General features: G+C 42.5%; 1 protein-coding gene across 3 annotated transcripts in view; it reads right to left on the bottom strand.

Moving 5' to 3' along the window:
• LOC132402259 (cytochrome P450 2C19-like) overlaps positions 1-20,881 on the bottom strand; it is a 61,150-nt gene extending 40,269 nt beyond the window's left edge. Inside the window, exons 1-5 of one of the 3 annotated variants that reach the window (XM_059985056.1) lie at positions 20,863-20,881; positions 8,080-8,282; positions 6,983-7,145; positions 1,458-1,607; positions 160-320 (exon numbers count right to left, since the gene is read on the bottom strand). In XM_059985056.1, coding sequence (XP_059841039.1) covers positions 160-320; positions 1,458-1,607; positions 6,983-7,145; positions 8,080-8,262 — 657 coding nt within the window. In that variant the 5' untranslated portion in view covers positions 8,263-8,282; positions 20,863-20,881. The other 2 variants (XM_059985055.1, XM_059985058.1) reach the window with 2 other exon arrangements.
• Positions 20,882-24,253: the final 3,372 nt, after the last annotated feature.

The following is a 24,253-nucleotide window of genomic DNA, read 5'->3' as shown; positions in this document are numbered from 1 at the left end:
ACCCTACATTAATATTAAATGCACTCCCTCTATCTTGATGATAATTAATGTCAATCCTGAATCTCTCAGTTTCACTGACACATTGACCACCTGAATCTACAATGAAAATATGTTCACTCTTAACTTCAGTAACTCACAATCCACTGTAAAGAGACATACCTGTATCGAAGGGCTACTCAAACTGCCGATAATCTCTGCAATCAGCTCTGTCAGCCAGAAAAATTGTTTATCTTCATAATCAAATCGTTTTCCAAAGGTGATGGAACAGATGATGTTTGATGTTGCACCTCGCAGGAGAAAGTTTGGGTTGAAAGGTTCACCTGGTCGAATTAAAGAGGCCATTTAGAAAATCATAGGGCATTAACATGAAATTTTGGGGCAGGTCTAAATGCTTTTTGGACATTAAACACAAGAGATTCTGCAGATCCTGAAAATCCAGAGCAACACACACAAAATGCTAGAGGAGCTCAGCAGGTGAGGCAGCAGCTATGCAAATCAATAATCAGTCAAGATTTTGGGTCAAAAGCCCTTCATCAGGACTGGAAAGGAAGAGGGAAAAGCCAGAATAAGGAGCTGTGGGGAGGGGAAGGAGGACAAGCTAGAAGGTGATAGGCGAAGCCAGCTGGGGGGTGGCAGGGATGTTGAAATAAGAACCAAGCACTGGCGAGGAAATAATCTGTAAGGGGAGGAGTGGACCACAGGAGAAAGAGAAGGAGGGGGACACCAGGGAGAGGTGAGAGGCAAGTTAAAGGGAGAATAACCTTCGACACATTCTTATTCTTGCATCTCCCCCTTCCTTTCCAGTCCAGATGTGAGGTCTCAGCCAGAAACGCCGACTGGTTATTCTTCTCTGTAGATGCTGCCTCACCTGCCGAGTTCCTCCAGCATTTTGTGTGTGGTGTTATAGATATTAAATACATCTCCGTTCAAAAGGTATCAGTTAGTTACTTAATACAGAACCAGTGAGTTCTCACTGGGAGTATAATGAGCAGTTTTGGGCCCCTTATCTAAAAAAGTATATGCTGACATTGGAGAGGGTCCAGAGGAGGTTCACGAAAATGATTCTGGGTTGAAAGGCTTGTCATATCAGGAACATTTGCTGCCTCTGGGACAGTATTCACTAGAGTTCAGAAGAATGAGGGGTGACCTCATCGAAATCAATCGAATGTTAAAAAGCTTTGATAGAGTGGATGGGGAGAGGATGTTTCCTTTGGTGGGGGAGACTGGGACCAGAGGGTACAATCTCAGAATAGAGGGATGTCCTTTTAGAACAGAGATTAGGAGGAATTTCTTTAGCCAGAGAATGGTGAGTCTGTGGAATTTATTGCCACTGGCAGCTGTGGAGGCCAAGTAATTAGGTATATTTAAGGCAAAGGTGGATAGATTAGATTCATGATTAGTCAGGGCATGAAAGGATATGGGGAGAAAGCAGGTCCTCGAATGCAGTAGTGACAAACCTTTCTTATTCCTGAAGCTTGTGACCAGGAACTGGGCTTCCTCCTGAATCCTCTCCTCAGCGCTCTTTTTCCCCATTCCAAAATTCCTCAAGGTGCTGAGAGTGAATCTCCGAAGCTGCTTCCATCTCTCGTCACTGCTAAAAGCAACTCCTGCAAGAGAGACCTCAGGTTAATGTCCCTTTGGAAGGGGTTATCTATTGTCTGAGGGCAAATATTCTTAACCATTTTCCCAATTTATTCTTTACCCTTCCTTACAACTACCAAAATGTTCTAAGCTCCTCATCTCAGTGCTCATTCTTCTAGGTAAGAATTGCTACTAAAGAATTCCACAGTTAAATCAGCTGGTGTTCCTGGTCACCAAACACAGTCCAAGGTTTCCCCGATTAGATGTCACAAGATGAACAACAAGGAACCTTAAAAGAATTGGAGAGGTTCACAAGAATTATCTCAGATATTAAAGGGTTAATGTACGAGGAGCATTTGTTAACTCTAGCACTGTATTTGCTGGATGAACTTGGGAATTGTAGGGTTAATGTTTGAGGTGCATTTCAGAACTCTGGGCCTGTACTTGTTGGAGTTTAGAAGAATGAGGATCTTATTGAAACATATCAAATATGGAAAGGCCTAGAGTGGACGTGGAGAAGATTTATCTCTTTATTTATTGAAATACTGTGCAGAATAGGTCCTTCCAGCTCTTCGATCACATCACACAGCAGTCCCTGGATTTAACCCTCGCCTAATCACAGGGCAATTTACAATGACTAATTAACCTATGAACTCAACACCATCTTTGGACTGTGTGAGGAAACAGGAGCACCTGGAGAAAACCTACGCAGTCATGGGGAGAAGGTACAAACTCCTTACAGTTAGTGACGTGAATTGAAGCCGGATCACTGGTGCTGTAAAGCATTGTGCTAACAACTACACTACCATGCCGCCCATGGTAATGATGTTGCCTTTATTGGGGGAGTCTAGGACCAGAGGTCACAGCCTCAGAATAGAAGGACGTTCCTTAGAACAGAGATGATGAGCAATTTCTTTAGCCAGATAGAGGTGAATCTGTGGAATTTGTTGCCACAGACAATTATATATTTAAAGGTACAAGTCCAGATAAAATGGAGCAGATAAGGTTTAATGTGCGGCTCAAATCATGGTGTAGGCTAGAGGGGCATAGGTTTATGGGACATTTGGGCATCTTTTGGGGCTGATGGAACCTGTACCGCTGGGACTGGTTGCGTTTGAACTGGAGGGGCACTAATGTACTGGGCAGGCGTATGCTTCAGTTAGCTGAGATCTGTTTACACTAGGGAATGAGGAGCAGGGTATTAGGAAGAGGCTGGGCTCAACCATTTAAACATCATTGTGGAGAATAACATATTAGGACATAAACCAAATATAGGCTTCAGATATAAAAATCAGTCAGAATAGGAAGAAAAACCTCAGTAATAGACTGGGTATGGCCTGTATAAACACAAGAACTATTAAGAATAAAAGCTGGAATTACATGCTAGTGTGTATAAATATGATATAACAGCAATAACGGAACCTGGCTAACCTCAAAGGATGGTGATGAATATAGTATTAAAGAATATACTTTGTTTAGTAAAGATACGCAAGATGGTAAAGGTGGCGGAGTAGCCACGTACATAGAATTTAAATATGAGGCTCCTTGCGATAGGAGATGAATCAACACTTAGTGAAGCAATCTGGGTGAAAATTGAAAGTTATAAAGATAAGAGAATAACATTGACTGCATGTTATGGACCCTCTCGTGCATATAGTGACTTTAATAAACAACTATCAGAATATTAGAAAAGCAAGTTCTGAGGTGATATTATAGTTATGGGTGACTTTAATTTCCCAAGTGTTGAATGGGAGAACCCAGTGACTCAAGAATTAGAGGAATGTGAATTCATTGAGTTATAATGATTGTTTTTGACCCAATATGTAACTGCACTAACAAGAAGGAAGGCCTGTCTAGATTTGATATTCTGTAACAATCATGATAGAATTTTGAGCACAGAAGTTATTGAGCTTTTAGGAACAAGCAATCATAATATTATTAGTGTTGAAGCTTTGTGTAAAAGTATATCAGTAAAAACCAAAACCATTAAACCGAATTTCAGAAAGGCAAAGTTGGTGCAGATGCGTCAAAGACTTCAGAAAGTAAACTGGAAGGAACGGCTTGACATTGAGTCAGTTGAGAAACAATGGGGTTGATTTAAAGAGGTAATACACACAGTGAAGGAAATGTTCCTACCCAAGGCCGGGAGAAGCAATAAAAACAATAGATCAAATACATGGATAATTAAAGATATACATTGAAGAAAAGACAGCTATATAAAGAATAAATAAAAGAAACCAATGAAGTTAATCGTAGTGCATTGAAAATATGAGAGCTATAGTCAAGAGGGAAATTTGGATTGCCAAAAATCAGGTTGAGAAGGATATTGCAGATAATGCTAAGATGGTCTCCTCTCATTCTCCAGTATTCCAAAGAATGAAACCTGGCCTGGTTACTCTCTGCCCTTACTCACGCCCTCTAGATCTGGCTATATCCCATAACGATTCTCTACACTCCTTCCCGTTGAAACCACATCTTCCCTTTAACAAGGTGACCAAAACTGTACACTGTCCTCCAAGTGTGGCCACACTAACAACTTATACACCTGTGATATAATATCCATGTTGTTTCAAACTTTGTAAAATACTGGATGAAAATCTGACAGTTCCAAGTGACACTTTAACTCTTTGTGAGTTCACAGAATGTAGAGTGTCTGTACAAGTTAAACACTGTAAGTTTGTTACTGTCAAATGTCAGTGCGTGAGGCTACCATTTGCTGATAGTGGCTGGATTCTTTCCTGGCCTCAGGCACCAACACATAGGAACAAAAGACCAAAGAGTTCATCTGTCTCTGTGTCTCAAAGCTTGTGAAAGTCCTATCAAAACCATACTGATTTAGTGGCATGAGAATAAACGATTGAAGAGTTTGTCTGTCTCTGTGTGTCTCTCTCTACACTTGTGGAACCCCTATTTATTAGGAGATCTTTCACTTGGTTTGTACACAAGGACTGATGAAGGCCAGTGTGAGAGCCTCAGGGCTCACACCTCCAGGTTCACGATCAGTTATTATCCCTCAACCATCAGGCTCTTGAACCAAGGGGGACAACTTCAGTCACCTCATCACTGAAATTTTTCCACAACCGATGGAAAAAGACATTGTCAAGGACTCTTCATTTCATGTTCTCAATATTCCTTATTTATTGATTACTATCATTTCTTTATTTTTGTATTAGCACAGTTTGCTGTCTTCTGCACTCAGGTTGAATGCCCAAGTTGGTGCAGTCTTTCATTGGTTCTGTTATGGTTCTTATTCTATAGATTTTTATTGAGTATGCCAACAAGAAAATTAATTTGAAGGTTCTATATGGTGACATGTATGTATTTGAAAATAAATTTACTTTGATCTTTGACTTTGGAGCAGCACTTTACATAGATACTAGACGCAATTACTGCAAATACCATGAGATGTTGGTAAAGAAACTCCACCAAATGGATCCTCAATTTCCTCACTTACAGACCTCAGTCACTACAGATTGGCAACATCTTCTCCTGAATCAGTTTGAATTTGGAATCTTTTTTTACCACCATGTCCATCTGTGATGCAGTTTTCAACAAACAGCGTACTTCTACTCCTAGACATGAGAAAATCTGCAGACCTGCAGATCCACAGCAACACACAGACACAAAATGCTGAGGGAACTCAACTGGTCAGGGAGCATCTATGGAAAGGAATAAATGGTGGACATTTTGTGCCGAGACTCGTTATCAGGACTCTTTGTACTCCTAAGGCACATTTTGCCGATGTCTAGTTTTGTTGTCCTGTGGAACATTGCAGACATGTTAGTGTCGGAATGTGTGGCAACACTTGCAGGCTGTCCCCAGCTCATCCTTGGGTGTATTGGCTGTTAGCACCAATTACACATTTCACAGTATGTTTCAATGTTCACGTGATGAATCTGAATCTGAGGTCCTTCTATTCCACCACACTCCCTAGTGTCCTTCCATTCATTGTACAGATCCTTGGATATATATCAGTATTCCTTCATCAACGTCTTCATTATGTGACATGTTGTATGATATAGGCAATCATGGTCCCTTCACCATAATTGTTCTTGGCAATTTTTTCTGCAGAACTGGTTGTCATTGCCTTCTTCTGGGCAGTGTCATCACAAGATTGGTCAACCCAGCCATGATCAATATTTTTCAGAGATTGTCTGCCTGGTGTCAGTGGTTGCATAACCAGGACTTGTAATCTGCACCAGCTGCTCATATGATCATCCACCACCTGTTCCCATGGCTCCCATCCCTTACACCTCCTTTGGTAGAGAGGTATCTCAACCGTGATACTCACGTTCATTGTCACGTTCTAAATCCTGGAACACTCTTATCAGGCAGCATCGTGGAAGTAACATCAGTGTACAGGATTCTCAGCGCTATCTTCTCAATGGCTTGGGTTTCCACCGGGTGCTCTGGTTTTCTCCCACAGTCCGAAGACATATGGAATAGTAGGTTAGTAGAACAGAGGGAACTGAGAATTCATTTAAAGTGGTGGCAAATGTTGAGAGGGTTGTGAAGAAAGCTTTTGGCACGTTGGCCTTCTTAAAACAAAGTACTGAGTACAGGAGATGGGATGTTGTGTTGAAGTTGAAGATGTCAGTGAAGTCTAATTTGGTGTACCATGTACAGTTTTGGTTACCTACCAAGAGGAAAGATATAAATATGATTGAAAAAGTACAGAGGAAATTTGCAGGGACGTTGCCAGAACTGGAGGACCCAAGTTATATGGAAAGATTCAATAGGTTAGGAATTATTCTTTGAAATGTAGAAGATTGAGAGGAGATCTAATAGAGGTATACAAAATTATGAGGGATATCGATAGAAAACATGCAAGCAGTCTTTTCCCCCTGAGATCGGGTGGGACTACAATTAGATGTTATTGGTTAAGGGTGAAAGGTTGAAAAGTTTAAGGTGAACATGAGGGGAAACCTCTTTAGTCAGAAGGTCAGAAGAGCGTGGAATGAGCTGTCAGCGCAAGTGGTGCATGCGAGCTCAATTTCAATGTTTGAGAAGTTTGGACAGGTATATGTGTGGTAGGGGTACTGAGGGCTATGGTCCGGGTGCAAGTCCGTGGAAATAGGCAGATTAAATGTGTTGGCGCGGACTAGGAGGGCCGAAGGGCCTGTTTTGTGCTGAAAACTTCTATGAATCTATTAATTAGTCATTGTAAACTGTCCTGTGATTAGCCTAGTATCTGGGCGGTGCGGCTCCTTGAGCCCGAAGTCCCTGTTCCGCGCTGTTATTTCTAAATAATAAATTAAAATTATAACTAAAAACGAACAGCAAGTGCCGTCTCTTTCAGCAGTATTAACAGCCCCAAATGTATAAATATCAAATATATTCAGATTTCAATAGGGCGGAAGCAACAACAAAATAACTCAGGTTAAATTAAAACTTCTCTTACCATAGCCGTCTGTAATTTTATCCATGGCGGGTAAGAGATATCGGCCACTGAAGTCATACCCGTGGTCAATCAGGGCCTCTCTCATCACTTCGGCACCACACACCACCACCGCAGGGAAGCTGCCGAACCAGAAGGTGAACACGGGGCCATACTGCTCACTCAGCTGTGGGGATACAGGAATGTATATTGTTATATAACATTTTATACTCCATACGATGTTCGTCAATCAATTTAGCTAGAGGAGAGATAAGACCCAGAACAATTTTCCTCTCAGGGACCAAACGGCTTAGGCACTGAACTGTATTTGTCAATAGGGAGCTGACGACGAGTTTGTAAAACTGGCCGGAGAAAAGGAATTTTGGAATGGTGAGGGTGGAGTGCCCTGGGACGGGTGGCAGAGAAGGAGTGTCAGGGGCAGGGGTGGCATGGGTGCAGACGCATCCAGCCTTGAGACCCCAGGCAAGGTGATCTGATTCCAAACCGTTGGTGTATTGATCAGTATAGAACGTCTCTGGTGCTTCCCACACCCTTCCCTCTTCCTTCCCCTTTCCCAACCGTGACTCCCCCTCCCACTCTCAGTCCACAATAAAGACCCATATCAGAACCAGGTTATCATCACTCACATGTCATGAAATTTCTTCCCTTTTTGCGGCAGCAGTACAATGCAATACATAAAGTCACTACAGTACTGTGCAAAGTCTTAGGCACCCTAGCCATATGTATGTGCCTGAGAGTTTTGCATTTTACTGTTCAATAGCCAGGTCGCAAACGAGAGAGAATCAGCAGATGTCGGAAACCCGAGCAACACACACAAAATGCTGGAGGAACTCGGCAGTCCAGGCAGCACCTCTGGAAGAGTACAGTCGACACTACTCTTGTCCATAGATGCCGCCTGGCCTGCTGAGTTCCTCCAGCATTTTGTGCGGGTCGATAATAGCGAGATACAGGTAATTTGATGCCGCGATTTACATTTGAAATAACCATCCCTCACGCAACTGCTTCGGCGGTTCTGTCAAAGAAAGCTACCTCGAGTGGAGGAATTTGTTAATAAAGAATTCTCTTTATGTGTAATTTAAATATTCAGACGTTGCCCCTACCTTGATGAGGGATTTGTGGGGTGCTTTGAAATCCAGTTGGAACAGGTTGCCGACGATCGGGAGGGCAGGAGGACCCGGGGGAAGCCTGCCTTTCTGCCGCTGGTTGTTTTGAAAGAATCTCACCAGAAGCAGGACGCTCAATAAAACAACCAACAAAGTTGTCAGCGGTTCCCCAAAACTCATGGTGACAGAGTACGCAGATTCTGGAAAAGAAGCAAGAGAGGCTGTATCTCAAAATTCACAGTTGTACCACTTCCACCAGATTCAAACAGTAAACTACCCTTAAATTAAGGGCAATTAAAGTCCCGATTGAAATTCACACCTGCTGACGACTTTTATGCATTTGGGTCAGTCTCATTACGGACCGCCCTTTGGAGTTCTTACCCGGCTTTATGTCAGTGGGCGTGAGTTATGTTCTCAACAAATAAAACTATCGAGAATTGAAATGACCTTCAAAAGGCTGACAATTCCGAATCACCTTCATTGTAAGGTAAAAGTTTGGTAAACCAGACCCAAGCTGCTGAGAATTCCTCGAGCATGTTTGGAGTGACACCGTTAGAATATGTTGATTCCATGCATTCCGTCTAATTTAGACTCCATTGTAATGCTGAAAGTTCAAATTAATGTTATAACGAAAATTCATCTATGTCACCATATACAATCCTGAAATTTGTTTCCTCAGGCATACTAAGCAAATCTATAGAATAGCAACTATAACAGGATCAATGAAAGATCAACCAGAGTGCAGAAGACAACAAACTGCGAATGCAAATATAAATAAATCGCAATAAATAACGAGAAAATGGGATTATGAGATAAAGTGCCCTTACTGTGAGATTGTTGATTGTGAGAACATCCTGATGATGGGGCAAGTGAGTGTAGTTAATCCCTTTTATTCAAGAACCTGATGATTGAGGGATAGTAACTGATTTTGAACATGGTGGTGCAAGTCCTGAGTCTCTTGTACCTTCTACCTGATGGCAGCAGTGAGAAGAGATCATGGCCTGGGTGGTGGGGATCTCTGTTGATGGATGCTGATTTCCTACAACAGCATTTCATGTAGATATACTCAATAGTTGGTGGGGGGCTTTACCCGTGATGGACTGGGCCAAATCGACTACTTTTTGCATGACTTTTCTGTTCAAAGGCATTGGTGTCTCATACCAGGATATGAGGCATGTTTTGCACGTTCACCAGCAGCAGCAGTGGAGAGGCAGGCTTCTCCTGGGTTCTTCCACCCTCTGATTGCTGTCAAGATTGTTTAATGTCATTTCCAGAACATGTGTAAAGGCAAACGAAATAATTGTTACTCCAGCTCTGAGGCACTGCAACAAAAACCACAATAAGATAAAGAACGCAGTCCGGTCCATCACAGGTAAAGCCCTCCCCACCATTGAACACACCTACATGAAACATTACCGCAGGCAAGCAGCATCCATCATCAGGGACAACACCACCCTCCCCAGGACATGCTCTCTTCTCGCTGCTGCCATCAGGAAGAAGGTACTGTAGCCTCGGGACACACACCATCAGATTCAGGAACAGTTACTACCCCTCACCCAGCAGGTTCTTGAAACAAAGGAGGTAACTTCGCTCAAAGCAACACACACAAAATGCTGGAGGAACTCAGCAGGCCAGGCAGCATGTATGTATAATCAGTTGACATTTCGGGCCAAGACCCTCCATCAGGACTGGAAAGAAAGATGAGAAATCAGAGTAAGGTGTGGGGAGGGGTAGAAGTACAAGGTGACAGGTGAAACCAGGAGAGGAGGAAGGGTGAAGTAAAGAGCTGGGAAATTGATTGGTGAGAGAAATTACTGGACAAGTGGGAATCTGATAGAAGAGGACAGAAGACCATGGTAGAAAGGGAAGGAGAAGAGCATCAGAGGGATTTGATGGATCCCAGGAAGGATACGTGGCTGTGGCTGTGGGTCAGTCAACTTCACTTGCCCCATCATTGAAATGTACCCACATTCAAGGACACTCCATCACATGCTCTCCATATTTATTGTTTATTTATTTATCTTTTTTTCTGTTTATATTTGAATAGTTTGTTGTCTTCTGTACTTGGCTGAATGCCCAATTTGATGTGATTCTGTTGTGGCTATTGTAATTTTATTATAGATTTATTGTGTATGCCTGCAAGATAATGAATCTCAGGGTTGTATATGGTGACATACTGTATATGTATCTTGATAATAAATTTACTTTGAACTTTGACTTTGGGACAGAACTTCATGTAGATACTAGAAGCCACTACTGCAAGTACCATGAGCTTTTAGAGTAAAAACTCCACTAAGTGGATCCTCGATTTCCTCACTTACAGACCTCAGTCACTACAGGTTGGCAACGTCTCCACCACAATTGCTTTGAACTTTGATTTACAATTGAAAATATGTTTGATGTCAACTTGGATCTCATTAAGTCAGTCCAGGTGTCCAGACAGAAAAAGTAGAACCACTGTATACGTTGGGTGTCAGTATATACTGGTGAGGAGCAGACTCAAAATATGAGTGAGAAAGCGGGTGGAGTTTTGGATAGTTCAAAGTACATTTAATATCAAAGTATGTCTACTATATACAACCTTGAGATTCGTCTCCTTACAGGCAGCCACAAAACAACTAAACCTGAAGGAACCCATTTAAAAAAAGGCTGTCAAACAGCCAACGTGCAGAAAAAAACAAATGGTGCAAACAATAAAAGTAAGCAAATAAAATTCAGAACTGAAGTTTGTGAAAGTAAGTCCACAGCCACAAAGCCAGTCATCACTGCAGCCAATACAGGAGCCCATTTCAGCCTCAGTTCAGCGTAGAGATGGGTAAACCTTGTGTAACAGCAGCTGAACCAGCCTGTCCTTTGCCTCCAGCCCCAACACCCTGACCTTATCAAACTGACCCAGTAGCTATATCATCCAAACCTCAGATCATTTGTCACTCTCAGACCTGGGCCCTGCCGTTTCGATATAAACAGAAAGATTATAAAGATTAATACGTGGCTGAGAGGATGGTGCAGGAGGGAGGGCTTCAGGTTTGTAGATAATTGGGATTTGTTCCAGGGAAGGTGGGATCTGTTCCGAAGGGACGGTTTACACCTGAACTGGAGCGGTACTAACATTCTTGCAGGAAAGTTTGCTAGTACTTCTTGGGGGGGTTTAAACTAAATTTGCAGGGGGCGGGGATCCAGAATGTGAGAGAGGATAGCGAGAGGAAGAATAAAGGACAGGTGGGGACTACACAGTTCCGGAATATTAAGTGTGTAGTCGAGAAAGGTGAGGCGGAACAAGTGATAAGGAGGACACATGTACAGAGGGATGGTCTGACGGAACATGGAGTTAAATGTGTTGAAAGAATAAGTAAATTTAGGAAGGACAACAAAATTCTAGGGGCGTATAGCCCAATGGGAGTTCGGAGAGCTGGGTTAAGCACAATAGGCAGCGATTCAAACAAAGAGAGGAGAAATGGGCTAAAAATTCTATATCTGAAGTGTCAGAAATAAGGCGGATGAGCTTGAAGCTCAGATGCGAATGGGTAACTATGATGTTGTTGGGATAACGGAGACGTGGCTGCAGGGAGATCAGACCTGGGAAATGAATATACAAGGGTATATGTGCTATCGTAGGGACAGAAATGTGGGCAGAGGGGATGGGGTGGCCCTGTTGGTGAGGAATGGGATTCAGTCCTTTGCAATGGGGGACATAGGGTTGGGAGAAGTAGAGTCTGTGTGGATAGAACTGAGGAACAGTAAGGGCAAAAGGACCCAAATGGGTGTTATCTACAGGCCACCAAACAGTAGCATGGATATTGGGTGCAAGTTGAATAGGGAGTTAACATTGGCATGTGGCAAAGGTAATGTCGCAGTAGTTATGGGGGATTTCAACATGCAGGTGAACTGGGAGAATCAGGTTGGTGCTGGACCACAGGATAGGGAGGTTGTAGAGTGCCTACGGGATGCATTCTTGGAACAGCTTGTACGAGAGCCTACCAGGGACAAGACTATTCTGGATTTAGTGTTATGTAATGAACAGGATTTGATAAGCGATCTTGCAGTAAATGAGTCATTAGGAGGTAGTGATCATAATATGATAAGTTTTTATCTGCAATTTGAGAAGGTTAAGGGCAGCTCGGTGGTGTCAGTGTTGCAGTTGAACAGGGGAAACTATGGAGCCATGAGGCAGGAGCTAGCCAAAGTTGACTGGACGGATATCCTAGCAGAAAAGACAGTGGAACAGCAATGGCAGGTATTCTTGGGAATAATGCACAAGGTGCAAAATCAGTTCATCCCCCAGAGAAGGAAGGATTCAAAGGGGGGAAAGGGGCCACAGTGGTTGACAAAGGAAGTCAGAGATTGTATAACATTAAAAAAAAGGAAGTATGACAGAGCTAAGGTGAGTGGGAGGACAGATGATTGGGAAGTTTTTAAGGAACAACAGAACTTAACTAAAAAGGCAATACGGGGAGAAAAAATGAGGTACGAACGCAAGCTAGCCAGGAATATAAAGGAAGATAGCAAAAGCTTTTTTAGGTATGTGAAGAGAAAGAAGATAGTTAAGAACAATGTTGGGCCCTTGAAGAATGAATTGGGTGAAATTGTTATGGGAAACAGAGAAATGGCGGAAGAATTTAATGAGTACTTTAGATCTGTTTTCACTAAGGAAGACACAAGCAATCTCCCAGATGTATGGATGGGCCAAGGACATAGGGTAACAGAGGAAATGAAACAGATTGACATTAGGAAGGAAACGGTGATGTGTAGACTGATGGGACTGAAGGCTGACAAATCCCCAGGTCCAGATGGTCTGCATCCTAGGGTACTAAAGGAGGTGGCCCTGGAAATTGTGGATGCATTGGTAATCATTTTCCAATGTTCCTTAGATTCAGGATCAGTTCCTGAGGATTGGAGAATGGCTAATGTTATCCCACTTTTTAAGAAAGGAGGGAGGGAGAAAACAATCGACCTGTCAGCCTGACATCGGTGGTGGGGAAGATGCTAGAGTCCATTATTAAGGATGAAATAGTGGCATATCTGGATAGCAGTGATAGGATTGGGCCGAGCCAGCATGGATTTACCAAGGGTGAATCGTGCTTGACTAATCTGTTGGAGTTTTTCGAGGATGTAACCAGGAAGTTAGACCAGGAAGGGGGAGATCCAGTGGATGTAGTGTACCTCGATTTTCAGAAGGCATTTGATAAGGACCCACATAGGAGATTGGTGGGTAAAATCAAAGCTCAGGGCATCAGGGGGAAGACATTGACATGGATAGAAAACTGGTTGGCAGATAGAAAGCAAAGGGTAGCGGTGAATGGGTGTTTCTCGGAGTGGCAGGTGGTGACTAGTGGGGTGCCACAGGGCTCGGTATTGGGACCACAGCTGTTTACAATTTACGTCAATGATATAGATGAAGTCATTGAGAATAACATCAGCAAATTTGCTGATGATACTAAGCTGGGTGGCAGTGTGACATATGATGAGGATGTTAGGAGAATTCAGGGTGACTTGGATAGGCTGGGTGAGTGGGCAGATACTTGGCAGATGACGTTTAATGTGAATAAGTGTGAGGTTATCCACTTTGGGAGTAAGAACAGGAAGGCAGATTATTATCTGAACGGTGTAGAGTTAGGTAAAGGAGAAATACAAAGAGATCTAGGAGTCCTTGTTCATCAGTCACTGAAGGTGAATGAGCAAGTGCAGCAGGCAGTGAAGAAGGCTAATAGAATGTTGGCCTTTATTACAAAGGGAATTGAGTACAAGAGCAAGGAAATCCTCTTGCATTTGTACAGAGCCCTGGTGAGACCACACCTGGAGTATTGTGTACAGTTTTGGTCTCCAGGGTTAAGGAAGGACATCCTGGCTGTAGAGGAAGTGCAGCGTAGATTCACGAGGTTAATTCCTGAGATGTCTGGACTGTCTTACGCAGAGAGGTTAGAGAGACTGGGCTTGTACACGCTGGAATTAAGGAGATTGAGAGGGGATCTGATTGAAACATATAAGATTATTAAGGGATTGGACAAGATAGAGGCAGGAAATATGTTCCAGATGCTGGGAGAGTCCAGTACCAGAGGGCATGGTTTGAGAATAAGGGGTAGGTCATTTAGGAAGAGTTAAGGAAAAACTTCTTCTCCCGGAGAGTTGTGGGGGTCTAGGATGCACTGCCTCAGAAGGTATTGGAGGCCAATTCTCTGGATGCTTTCAAGAAGGAGCTAGATAGGTATCTTATGGATAGGGGAATCAAGGGATATGGGGACAAGGCAGGAACTGGGTATTGATAGTAGATGATCAGCCATGATCTCAAAATGGCGGTGCAGGCTCGAAGGGCCGAATGGTCTACTTCTGCACCTATTATCTATTGTCTATTGTCTATTGATACACTTTACTTCTTGAGATGTAGTGTGGGATAAGCCCTTCCGGCCCTTTGAGCCGCAGAGCCTGGCAATGCCCAAATTAACCCTAATCATGGGACAATTTACGATGACCAATTAACCAACTGAATGGTATGTTTTTGGACGGTGGGAAGAAACTGGGCGGCGCGGTAGCGTAGTGGTTAGCATGACACTTTACAGTAGAAATGACCCAGGTTCAATTCCCACCCCTGCCTGTAAGTCTCCCTGTGACTGTGTGGGTTTCCTCCAGGTGCTCCAGTTTCCTCCCACAGTCCAAAGACGTACCAGTTGGTAGGTTAATTGGTCATTGTAAATTGTCCTGGATTAGGTTAGGATAAAATCTGGTGATTGCTGTGCAACGTGGTTCGAAGTGTTAGAAGGGCCTATTCCATGCTTTATCTCAATAAATAATAAAACAGGCCCTTTGTCCCATCTAGTACATGCTGAACCATTTAAAATGCCTACTCCCATCAACCTGCACTGGGACCACAACCCTCCGGACCCCTTCGATCCACGTACCTATCCAAACTTCTCTTAAATGTTGAAATCGAGGTCTCTTGCACCACTTGTACCGGCAGCTCATTCCACACTCTCACCACCCTCTCAGTGAATAAGGTTCTCCTCATGTTCCTTTTAAACTTCTCAGCTTTTGCCCTTAGCCCATGATTTCTTGTTGTAGTCGCACCCAACCTCAGTGGAAAAAGCCTCTATACCCCTCATAGTTTTGTATACCTCTGTCAAACTCTCACGAATCTTCTACTTTCCAAGGAATAAAGTCTTAACCAATTTAATCTTTCCGTCTAACTCAGGTGCCCCCAGTCCCGCAACATCCTTGGAATGAATTTCGTGAAGATAATGAAGTTTAGTTTGTATTGAGAGTGAGTAAATTTTGAACAGGTGGATCCTGTCATTTTAATAATGGGCTCAGACATCATAGAGAAGTAGTCAAATCGTATCTACATTCCACTATTTCTACGGTTCAAAGGTAAATTTAATATCAGAGAATGAATACAGCACACAGACTGAAATTCGTATTCCTCACAGACATCCACAAAACAGGGAAACCCCATAAAATAATAGAAACATCGAAGCCCCAAAGACCCCCCAACTCTCTTCATACAAGCAGCAGCAAAAGCATCAATCCTCCCCCCCCAACTCGCAACAGCAGAAGAATCGATCCCCCCCCCCCACTCCACCACGTGAGGAGCAGCAGAAGCACCAAAGAGTCTGTTAATCAGGAGTCCATCAAAATGTAGTTCACAAACCAACACTTTGGTATCTCAGACAGGCTCTCCAACCCCCACCCCACACTCCTTCTACCGCACCCCCCCATCAAACTACAGTTCACAAATCAGCCCTTTAGTATCTCAGACAGGCTCTCTCTCCCACCACCCCCCACCCCACTCCCTCTAACACTCCCCCCACCTCCCATCAAACTACAGGTCACAAAACAGAAAGTCAGACCATAAGACCATCAGGCATACTGTAGGTGCAGAATTAAACCATTCGGCCTATCTGCTCTGCCATTCCATCATAGCTGATTTATTTTCTCCTCTCAACCCCATTCTCCTGCCTTCTCCCTGTAACCTTTGACACCACTATAAATATAACCAATCATTTGATCTTCACAGCCGCCTATGGCAATGAATTCCATAGATCATCACCCTCTGACTAAAGGTATTCCTTCTCATCTCAGTTCTAAATGGGCGTTCCTCAATTCAGAGGCTGTGTCCTCTGATCTGTGGAATGTTGAATGGAGTCAACAGAGTGGATGTGGAGAAGATGTTTCCTATGGTAGAGGGGTCTAAGTCCAGTAGTCCCAAAAGAGAGCAAAAAATAAGAAAAAAGGCGGTGAAGTAGTGTTCATGGGTTCATTGTCTGGTCCAAGACCTGATGGCAGAGGGAAGAAACTGTTCCTAGAGCAGTCAGTGAGTGTCTTCAGGGTCCTGAACTTCCTCGCTGATGGCAGCAATGAGGAGAAAGCAAAACTTGGATGGTGAGGTTAACTATTGAATGATGCCACCTTCTTGAGGCATCACCTATTTAAGATGTCCTCAATGTTGGGGAGGTTTCAATGAGATTCCAGCCCCTCTCCATTCTTCTAGATTTAAGACCCACAGCCATCAAACGCACCTTGTACATTAACCCTTTAATTTCTAGTTCCTCGAGTAGGCACTTGCTGAGTCAGAATGGTCAAGTTGGGTTTCCAATCTGAATAATACTAGGTTGCAATGGATAATACAATAATCCCAGGATCTAGGATGAGGAAATCAGTTCCAAATCATTCAGTGGAGTTGGATCACTTTACAAAACAAAACTTTGACTACACTAAACCCCTGATACAATCTCCATTCCCAAAAGGATCAGATTCAGGTTTAATGCTGCTGACAAATGTTGCGAAAGTTATTGTTTTGTAACATTTGAAGAGAGTGACAGCAGTCACATTGCAGACAATTATTAAACTGACCTTGAATATGCTGATAACATTTCCTCCAGTTACCCAAAACTCAAATTAAACATTCTATCAAACTGGCATCTGAAAGGGAACGTTATTGAGTCAGAAACTCTCCCACAATGGGTAATATCTTCTCCATGTCCACGTCCATCTAGGCTTTTCAATGATATCATAAGACATAGGAACAGAATCAGATCATTCAGCCATCGAGTCTGCTCTGCCGTTCCATCGTGGCTGGTTTATAATCCCTCTCAATTCCATTCTCTTGCCTCTCGCCATAACCTTTGACACCCTTACTAATCCAGAACCCATCAACCTCTGTATTAAATATACCCAGTGACTTGGCCTCCACAGCTGACTGTGGCACAAATTCCACAGATTCACCACCCTCTGGCTAAAGAAATTCCTCCTCATCTCTCTTCTAAAGGGACATCCTTGTATTCTGTGCTCTTTGTCCTAGACTATACAGTTCTTATAAAAAGTATTCTTCCCCCTCCTTTAGAAGTTTTCACATTTTATTGGTTTACAACACTGAATCACAGTGGATTTAATTTGGCTTTTTTGACATTGATCAACAGAGAAAGACTCTTTCATGTCAAAGTGAACACAGATCTCTAACAAGAGATCTAAATTAATGACAAATATAAAACACAAAATAATTGATTGCATAATTATCAACCCATTCTCCTCTTTAGATGTACCCAATGACTTGGCCTCCACAGCTGTCTGTGGCAAGAACTTCCACAGATTCACCACCCTCTGGCTGAAGAAATTCCTCCTCATCTCTGTTCTAAAGCAACATCCTTGTATTCTGAGACTGTACCCTTTGGTCCTAGACTATACAGTTCCTACAAAAAGTATTCATCTCCTCTTAGAAGTTTGTATGTTTTATTGTTTTACAACATTGAAACACAGAGGATTTAATTTGGCTTTTTAGACCCTGATCAACAGAAAAAGGCTATTTCATGTCAAAATGAAAACAGATCTCTACAAAGTCAGAATCAGAATCAGGTTTGTTACCACTGGTGTATGATGTGAAATTTGTTAATTTAGCAGCAGTAGTTCAATGCAATACATAATCTAGCAGAGAGAAAAAAAATAAAAAAGAATAATAAATAAACAAGTAAATCAATTATGTATATTGAATAGATTTTAAAAATGTGCAAAAACAGAAATACTATATATTAAAGATAGTGAGGTAGTGTCCAAAGCTTCAGTGTCCATTTAGGAATCGGATGGCAGAGAAGAAACAGCTGTTCCTGAATCACTGAGTGTGTGCCTTCAGGCTTCTGTACTTCCTACCTCATGGTAACACTGAGAAAAGGGCATGCCCTGGGGGCTGGAGATCATTAATAATGGACGCTGCCTTTCTGAGACACTGCTCCCTAAATATGTCCTGGGTACTTTATAGGCCAGTGCTCAAGGTGGAGCCGACTTGATTTACAACCTTCTGCAGCTTCTTTCGGTCCTGTGCAGTAGCCTCTCCATTCCAGACAGTGATGCAGCCTGTCCAGAATGCTCTTCATGGTACAACTATAGACATTTTTGAGTGTATTTGGTTACATGCTAAATCTCTTGAAACTCCTAACAAAAATATGGCCGCTGTCATGCCTTCTTTATAACTACATCAATATGTTGGGACCAGGTTAGATCTTCAGAGGTCTTGACACCCAGGAACTAGAAGCTGCTCACTCTCTCCACTTCTGATCCCTCTATGAGAATTGGTATGTTTTCCTTTGTCTTACCCTTTTTGAAGTCCACAGTCAGCTCTTTTGCCTAACTGACCTTGAGTGCCAGGTTGTTGCTGCAGCACCATTCCACTAATTTGCATTTCTCACTCCTGTGCACCCTCTCATCACCACATGAGATTCTACCAACAATGGTTGTATCGTCAGCAAATTTATAGATGGTATTTGAGCCATTCCTAGCCACACAGTCGCGTATACAGAGAGTAGAGCAGTGGGCTAAGCACACACCCCTGAGGTGTTCCAGTGTTGATCGTTTTTCTATGTTTCTATGTTAGCGAGGAGGATATGTTATCACCAATCCACACAGACTGTGGTCTTCCAGTTAGGAAGTTGAGGATCCAATTGCAGAGGAAGGTACAGGGGCCCAGGTTCTGCAACTTCTCAAACAGGATTGTGGGAATGATAAGAGTAATCAAAATTAATTACAAATACAAAATAGAAAATAATTGTTTGTATAAGTATTCATCCACTTCAAGTCAGTATTTAGTAGATGCACTTTGGCAGCAATTACAGCCTTTTGTCTGTCTCTACCTTTGCACATCTGACATTACAATTTTTCCCCATTCTTCTTTACAAAACTGCTCAAGCTCTGTCAGATTGCATGGGAATTGTGAGTGAAAAGCTCTTTTCAAGTCCAACCAAAAATTCTCAATTGGATTGAAGTTTGATCTCTAACTTGGCCACTCCAATGTAGCTTTGGCTTTATGCTTGGGGTCTTTGTCTTCCTGGAAAACAAGTCTTCTCCCAAGTCACAGTTCTCTTGCAGACTGTATCAGGTTTTTCTCCAGGATTTCCCTGTATTTGGCTGCACTCGTTTTCCCTTCTATCTTCACAAGCTTTCCAGGGGCTGCTGCAGTGAAACATCCCCACAGCATGATGCAACCACCACCATGCTTCACGGTCAGGATGGTATGTTTTTGAGGATGTGTGGTGTTTGGTTTATGCCAAACATAGCGCTTAGTCTGATGCTAAAATGCTCAATTTTGGTTTCAGATCATAGAACCTTCTTCCAGCTAACTTCAGAGTCTCCCACATGCCTTCCGGCAAACTCTAGCCGAGATTTCCTGTGGGTGTTTTTTCAAAAATGGCTTTCCCTTTGACACTCTTTGGTGACGCACCCAGCAACAGTTGTTGGATACACACTCTCCCCCATCTCAGCCACTGAAGTGTGTAACTCCTCCAGAGTTGTCACAGGTCTCTTGGTGGCCTCCCTCACTAGTCTCCTTCTTGCATGGTCACTCAGTTTTTGAGGATGGCCTGCTCTAGGCAGATCTACAGCTGTGCTGTATTCCTTCCATTTCTTGGTGATTGACTTAACTGTACTCCAAGGGATATTCAGTGATTTGGAAATTTTCCTCTATCCATCTCCTGACTTGTTCTTTTCAATAACCTTTCTTGCGGAGTTGCTTGGAGTGCCCTTTTGTCTTCATGGTATAGTTTTTACCAGGATCCTGACTGACCAGCCGTTGGACCTTCCAGATTCAGATGTATTTTTACTACAATCAATTGAAACCTTAACTACCTACAGTGATCTCTGTTTGACTAATTATATGATTTCTAAAACTAATTGGCAGAACCAGTGATTAATTGGTGTGTAATATTAAAGGGGGTGAATACTTATCCAATCAATTACTTTGTGTTTTGTATTTGTAAATAATTCAGATCACTTTGTAGAGATATGTTTTCACTTTGATACTACAATACATGAAAACTTTCAAGGGGTGGGTGTATGAATATTTACTATAGGCACTGTTAAAGTCTACTGTATCTAGGGCATTCAAAATTCAATAGGTTTCAATTAGATGCACCCTCATTCTTCTAAACTCCAGTGAGTACAGCCCCAGAGCTATCAAACACTCCTCTTACATTAACCCTTTCATCCCCAATTCATCAAGTTGGCAACTTGCTGAGTCATCACTGACATTCTGGGCTTCCAATCTATTAAACACTAGGATACTATGGATAATCCAATAATCCCAGGATCTAGAATAAGGAAATCCGCTAAAATTCATTCAGTGGAGTTGGATCACTGTACAAAACAAAACTGTCACCACACTAAACCCTTGATACAATCTCCATTCCCATTAACGATACTAACAGGATCAGAATTGGATTTAATGTCACAGACGTACATTGTAAAATTTGTTGTTTTGTGGCACCAGTACAGAGCAGGAGTCACAGTGTGAGCAATTATTAAACTGACCTTAAACTTGCTCATGACATTTTCTCCAGTTACCCAGAACACAGATTAAACATCCTATCGAGCTGGCATCTATTCGATGAAGCAAACAGAATCAGAATCAGCTTTAATATCTCCGGCATAGGTCATGAAATTTGTTGTTATATGGCAGCAGTACATTGCAATGCATAATAAATACTAAATTTCAGTAAGAAGTCTATACATATATACTAAAATGTTAAATTAAATAAGTAGTGCAAAAATAGAAATATAAAGTAGGGAGATGGTGTTCGTGGGTTCAATGTCCATTCAGAAATCTGATGGCAAAGGGTAAGAAGCTGTTCCTGAATCATTGAGGTGTGCTGTCAGGCTCCTGCACCTCCTTCCTGATGGTAGCAATGAGAACAGGGATGTCCTGGATGATGGGAGTCCTTGATGATGCTTTTTGAGGTTTTGCGCCTTCAAGATGTCCTTGATGCTATGGAGACTGGTCCCTATAATGGATTGACTGACTACTTTCTGAAGCTTTTTTCTGATCCTGTGGAGTGCCCCCCCCCCATACCAGAGGAAATGCAGCCAGTTAGAATAGAATACTGTTCATGCTATATCTGTAGAAATTTGCCTGTCTTTGGCAAGATGCCAAATCTCCTTGAACTCCTAATTAAATGTAGCTACTGTCATGCCTACTTTTAACTGCATCGATATGTTGGGCCCTGAATAGATCGTCAGAGATATTGACACCCAGGAACTTGAAATGGCTCCTTCTTTCCATGTTGAGCCCTCTATAAGGACTGGTGTGTGTTCCCTCATCTTACCTTTCTGAAGTCCAAAATCAGTCCCTTGTCCTTACTGATGTTGAGGGCAAAGTTGTTGCTGCAGCAACACTCAACCAGCTGATCTGTCTCACTCCTGTACACCTCCTTGTCACCATCTGAGATTCTGTGTACAATAGTTGTGTTGTCAGTAAGTTTATAGATGGGTCTGGAGAGAGTAGAGAAGTTGGCTAAGCACACATCAATGAAATGCATCAGTTGATTGTCACCGAGGCGGAACTGTTATTTCCAATCCAGTGAGGAAGTTGAGGCTCTGGTTGTGGAGAGAGGTACTGAGGCCCAGGGGTTGGAGCTTTTTGATCAGATTGTAGGAATGATTGTGTTAGATGCTGGGTTGTAGTCAATATACAGCAGCCTGACATAAATATTGGTATTGTCCTGGTGATCCAAGACCCCTGTAAGATGGCTTGGACAAAGTGAATCCATAATCTGAATCAGAACCAGAATCAGTCTGTTATCACAGACATACGTCGTGAAATTTGTTGATTTGCAGCTGCAGTACAGAGCAACATATTTAAAAATTACTTTGTTACAGTAAGAAATATAAAATAAATTAAAAATGGTGGACAATGATGGTGCTAATGAAGATGTGCTTATTAGTAAATCATAAGGCAAGTAAATCATAAAGCAAATCATAAGGTTGACTAAAAGCATTACTTACAACAACTTTTCTGAAACAAATTGTGATGAACTATTGTCACAAACAGTGAGGAAGCAGACGGAGGTGAGGCTGCTTCGGGGAACGAGTTGTCCTGGGGCATTGTGAGGTGCAATGTGTTTGAGCCACAGAGACGGAGTTTGTATTGCTGCCGGAGATGGAATTAGCGAGTTGGAGAGCAGTCGATGTGGAAGAGTTAAGATGCCCTTCCACCTACCCCAGGTGCAATGTTTGTGTTTGCATTTGCTTTATTTCTTACATCCAGGGGAGTAAAAGTGTTTATGTTGCATCTCTGTCACTATTACAAGCAAAAAAGAGGGGAAATGTGGGTGGATGTTGTCTAAGCACAAAGATTGAATACATAATTGTCTTATATACAGTAAATGAATGTACAGTCAGATATACCATCAGATCAGTGTGTATTGATTAATCTGATGTGAAGCTGTGCCAGAGCCGGTTCATCCTGTCTTTAATACTTAGTTACTGTTTGCCAGACGGTAGCAGCAACTGTGTTTGTGGTTGTACTGACTGTAGTCCTTGATGATCCTCTGGGCCCTTTTTACACACCCACTGCTGTAAATACCCTGAATAGAGGGAAGTTCACATCTGCAGATGCGGTGGGCTGTCTGCACCACTCTCTGCAGTGTCCTGCGATTGAGGGTAGAACAGTTCCCATATCAGGTTGGATCATCCCAAGCGCCAAGCCATTTTGGTGATATCGAGAATGTCTGGAGTTTGAGTGGCCCAAACATATCGGGGCACTGGGATCACTTTACAAAACAAAACTGTCACCGCACTAAACATTTGATACAATCTCCATTCTCATTAATGATTCTAACAGGATCAGAATCAGCTTTAATGTAATAAAGATACAGTGTGAAATTTATTGTTTTGTGACAGCAGTGCAGAGCAAGAGTCACAATGTGGGCAATTATTAAAATGGCTTTAAACTTGTTCATGACATTTCCTCCAGTTACCCAGAACACAGATTAAATATTCAATCAAACAGGCAAACAGAATTAGAATCAGGTTGAATGTCGCGGGCATATGTCATGAAATTCATTGTTATGTGGGAGCAGTAAATTGCGATACACAATAAAAACTGTAAATTATGGTAAGAGATCTATACATATATATTAAAGAAGTTCAATTAAATAATTAGCTCAAAAATAGGAATAAAACGTTGAAGGTAGTGTTTATAGATTCAATGCTCATTCAGAAATCGGATGGCAAAAGGGTAGAATTTGAGTTTGTGCCTTCAGGCTCCTGTACCTCCTCCCTGACGGCAGCCATGAGAAGAGGGCATGTCCTGGTGATGGGCGTCATTAACGATGGATGCTGCCTTTTTGAGTCATTGCTCCTTGAAGATGTACTGGATGCTATGGAGACTGGTGCCTATGATGAAGCTGACTGAGTTTACAGCTCTCTGCAGCTTTTTCTGATCCTTTGTAGTGCCCCCCCCCCCAAATCAGACGGTGATGCTGCTAGTTAGAATGCTGTATGTGGTATATCTGTAGAAATCTGAGTGTGTTTTTGGTGAGATGTCAAGTCACCTTGAATTCCTAAAGAAATATAGCTACAGTCATGCCTACTTTGAAACTGCATCGATATGTTGGGCCCTGGATAGATCTTCAGCGATATTGATCCCATGAACTTGAAATTGCTCCCTCTTTCCACTTTGATCCCTCTATGAGGACTGGTGTGTGTTATCTTATCTTACCCCTTCTGAAGTCCAAAATCAAGTCTTTGTTCTTGTTGACGTTGAGGGCAAAGTTGTTGCTGCATCACTACTCAACGAGCTGATCTGTCTCACTCCCGTACGCCTCCTCATCACCATCTGAAATTCTTCCAACGATAGTTGTGTTGTCAGCAAGCTTTTAGATGGTCTGGACAGAGTGGAGCAGTTGGCCAATCACACACCCCT

This window comes from Hypanus sabinus, chromosome 11 (genome assembly GCF_030144855.1).
Source record: "Hypanus sabinus isolate sHypSab1 chromosome 11, sHypSab1.hap1, whole genome shotgun sequence".
NCBI classification, from domain to species: domain Eukaryota; kingdom Metazoa; phylum Chordata; class Chondrichthyes; order Myliobatiformes; family Dasyatidae; genus Hypanus; species Hypanus sabinus.
This window is presented reverse-complemented; position numbering and strand designations above follow the sequence as displayed.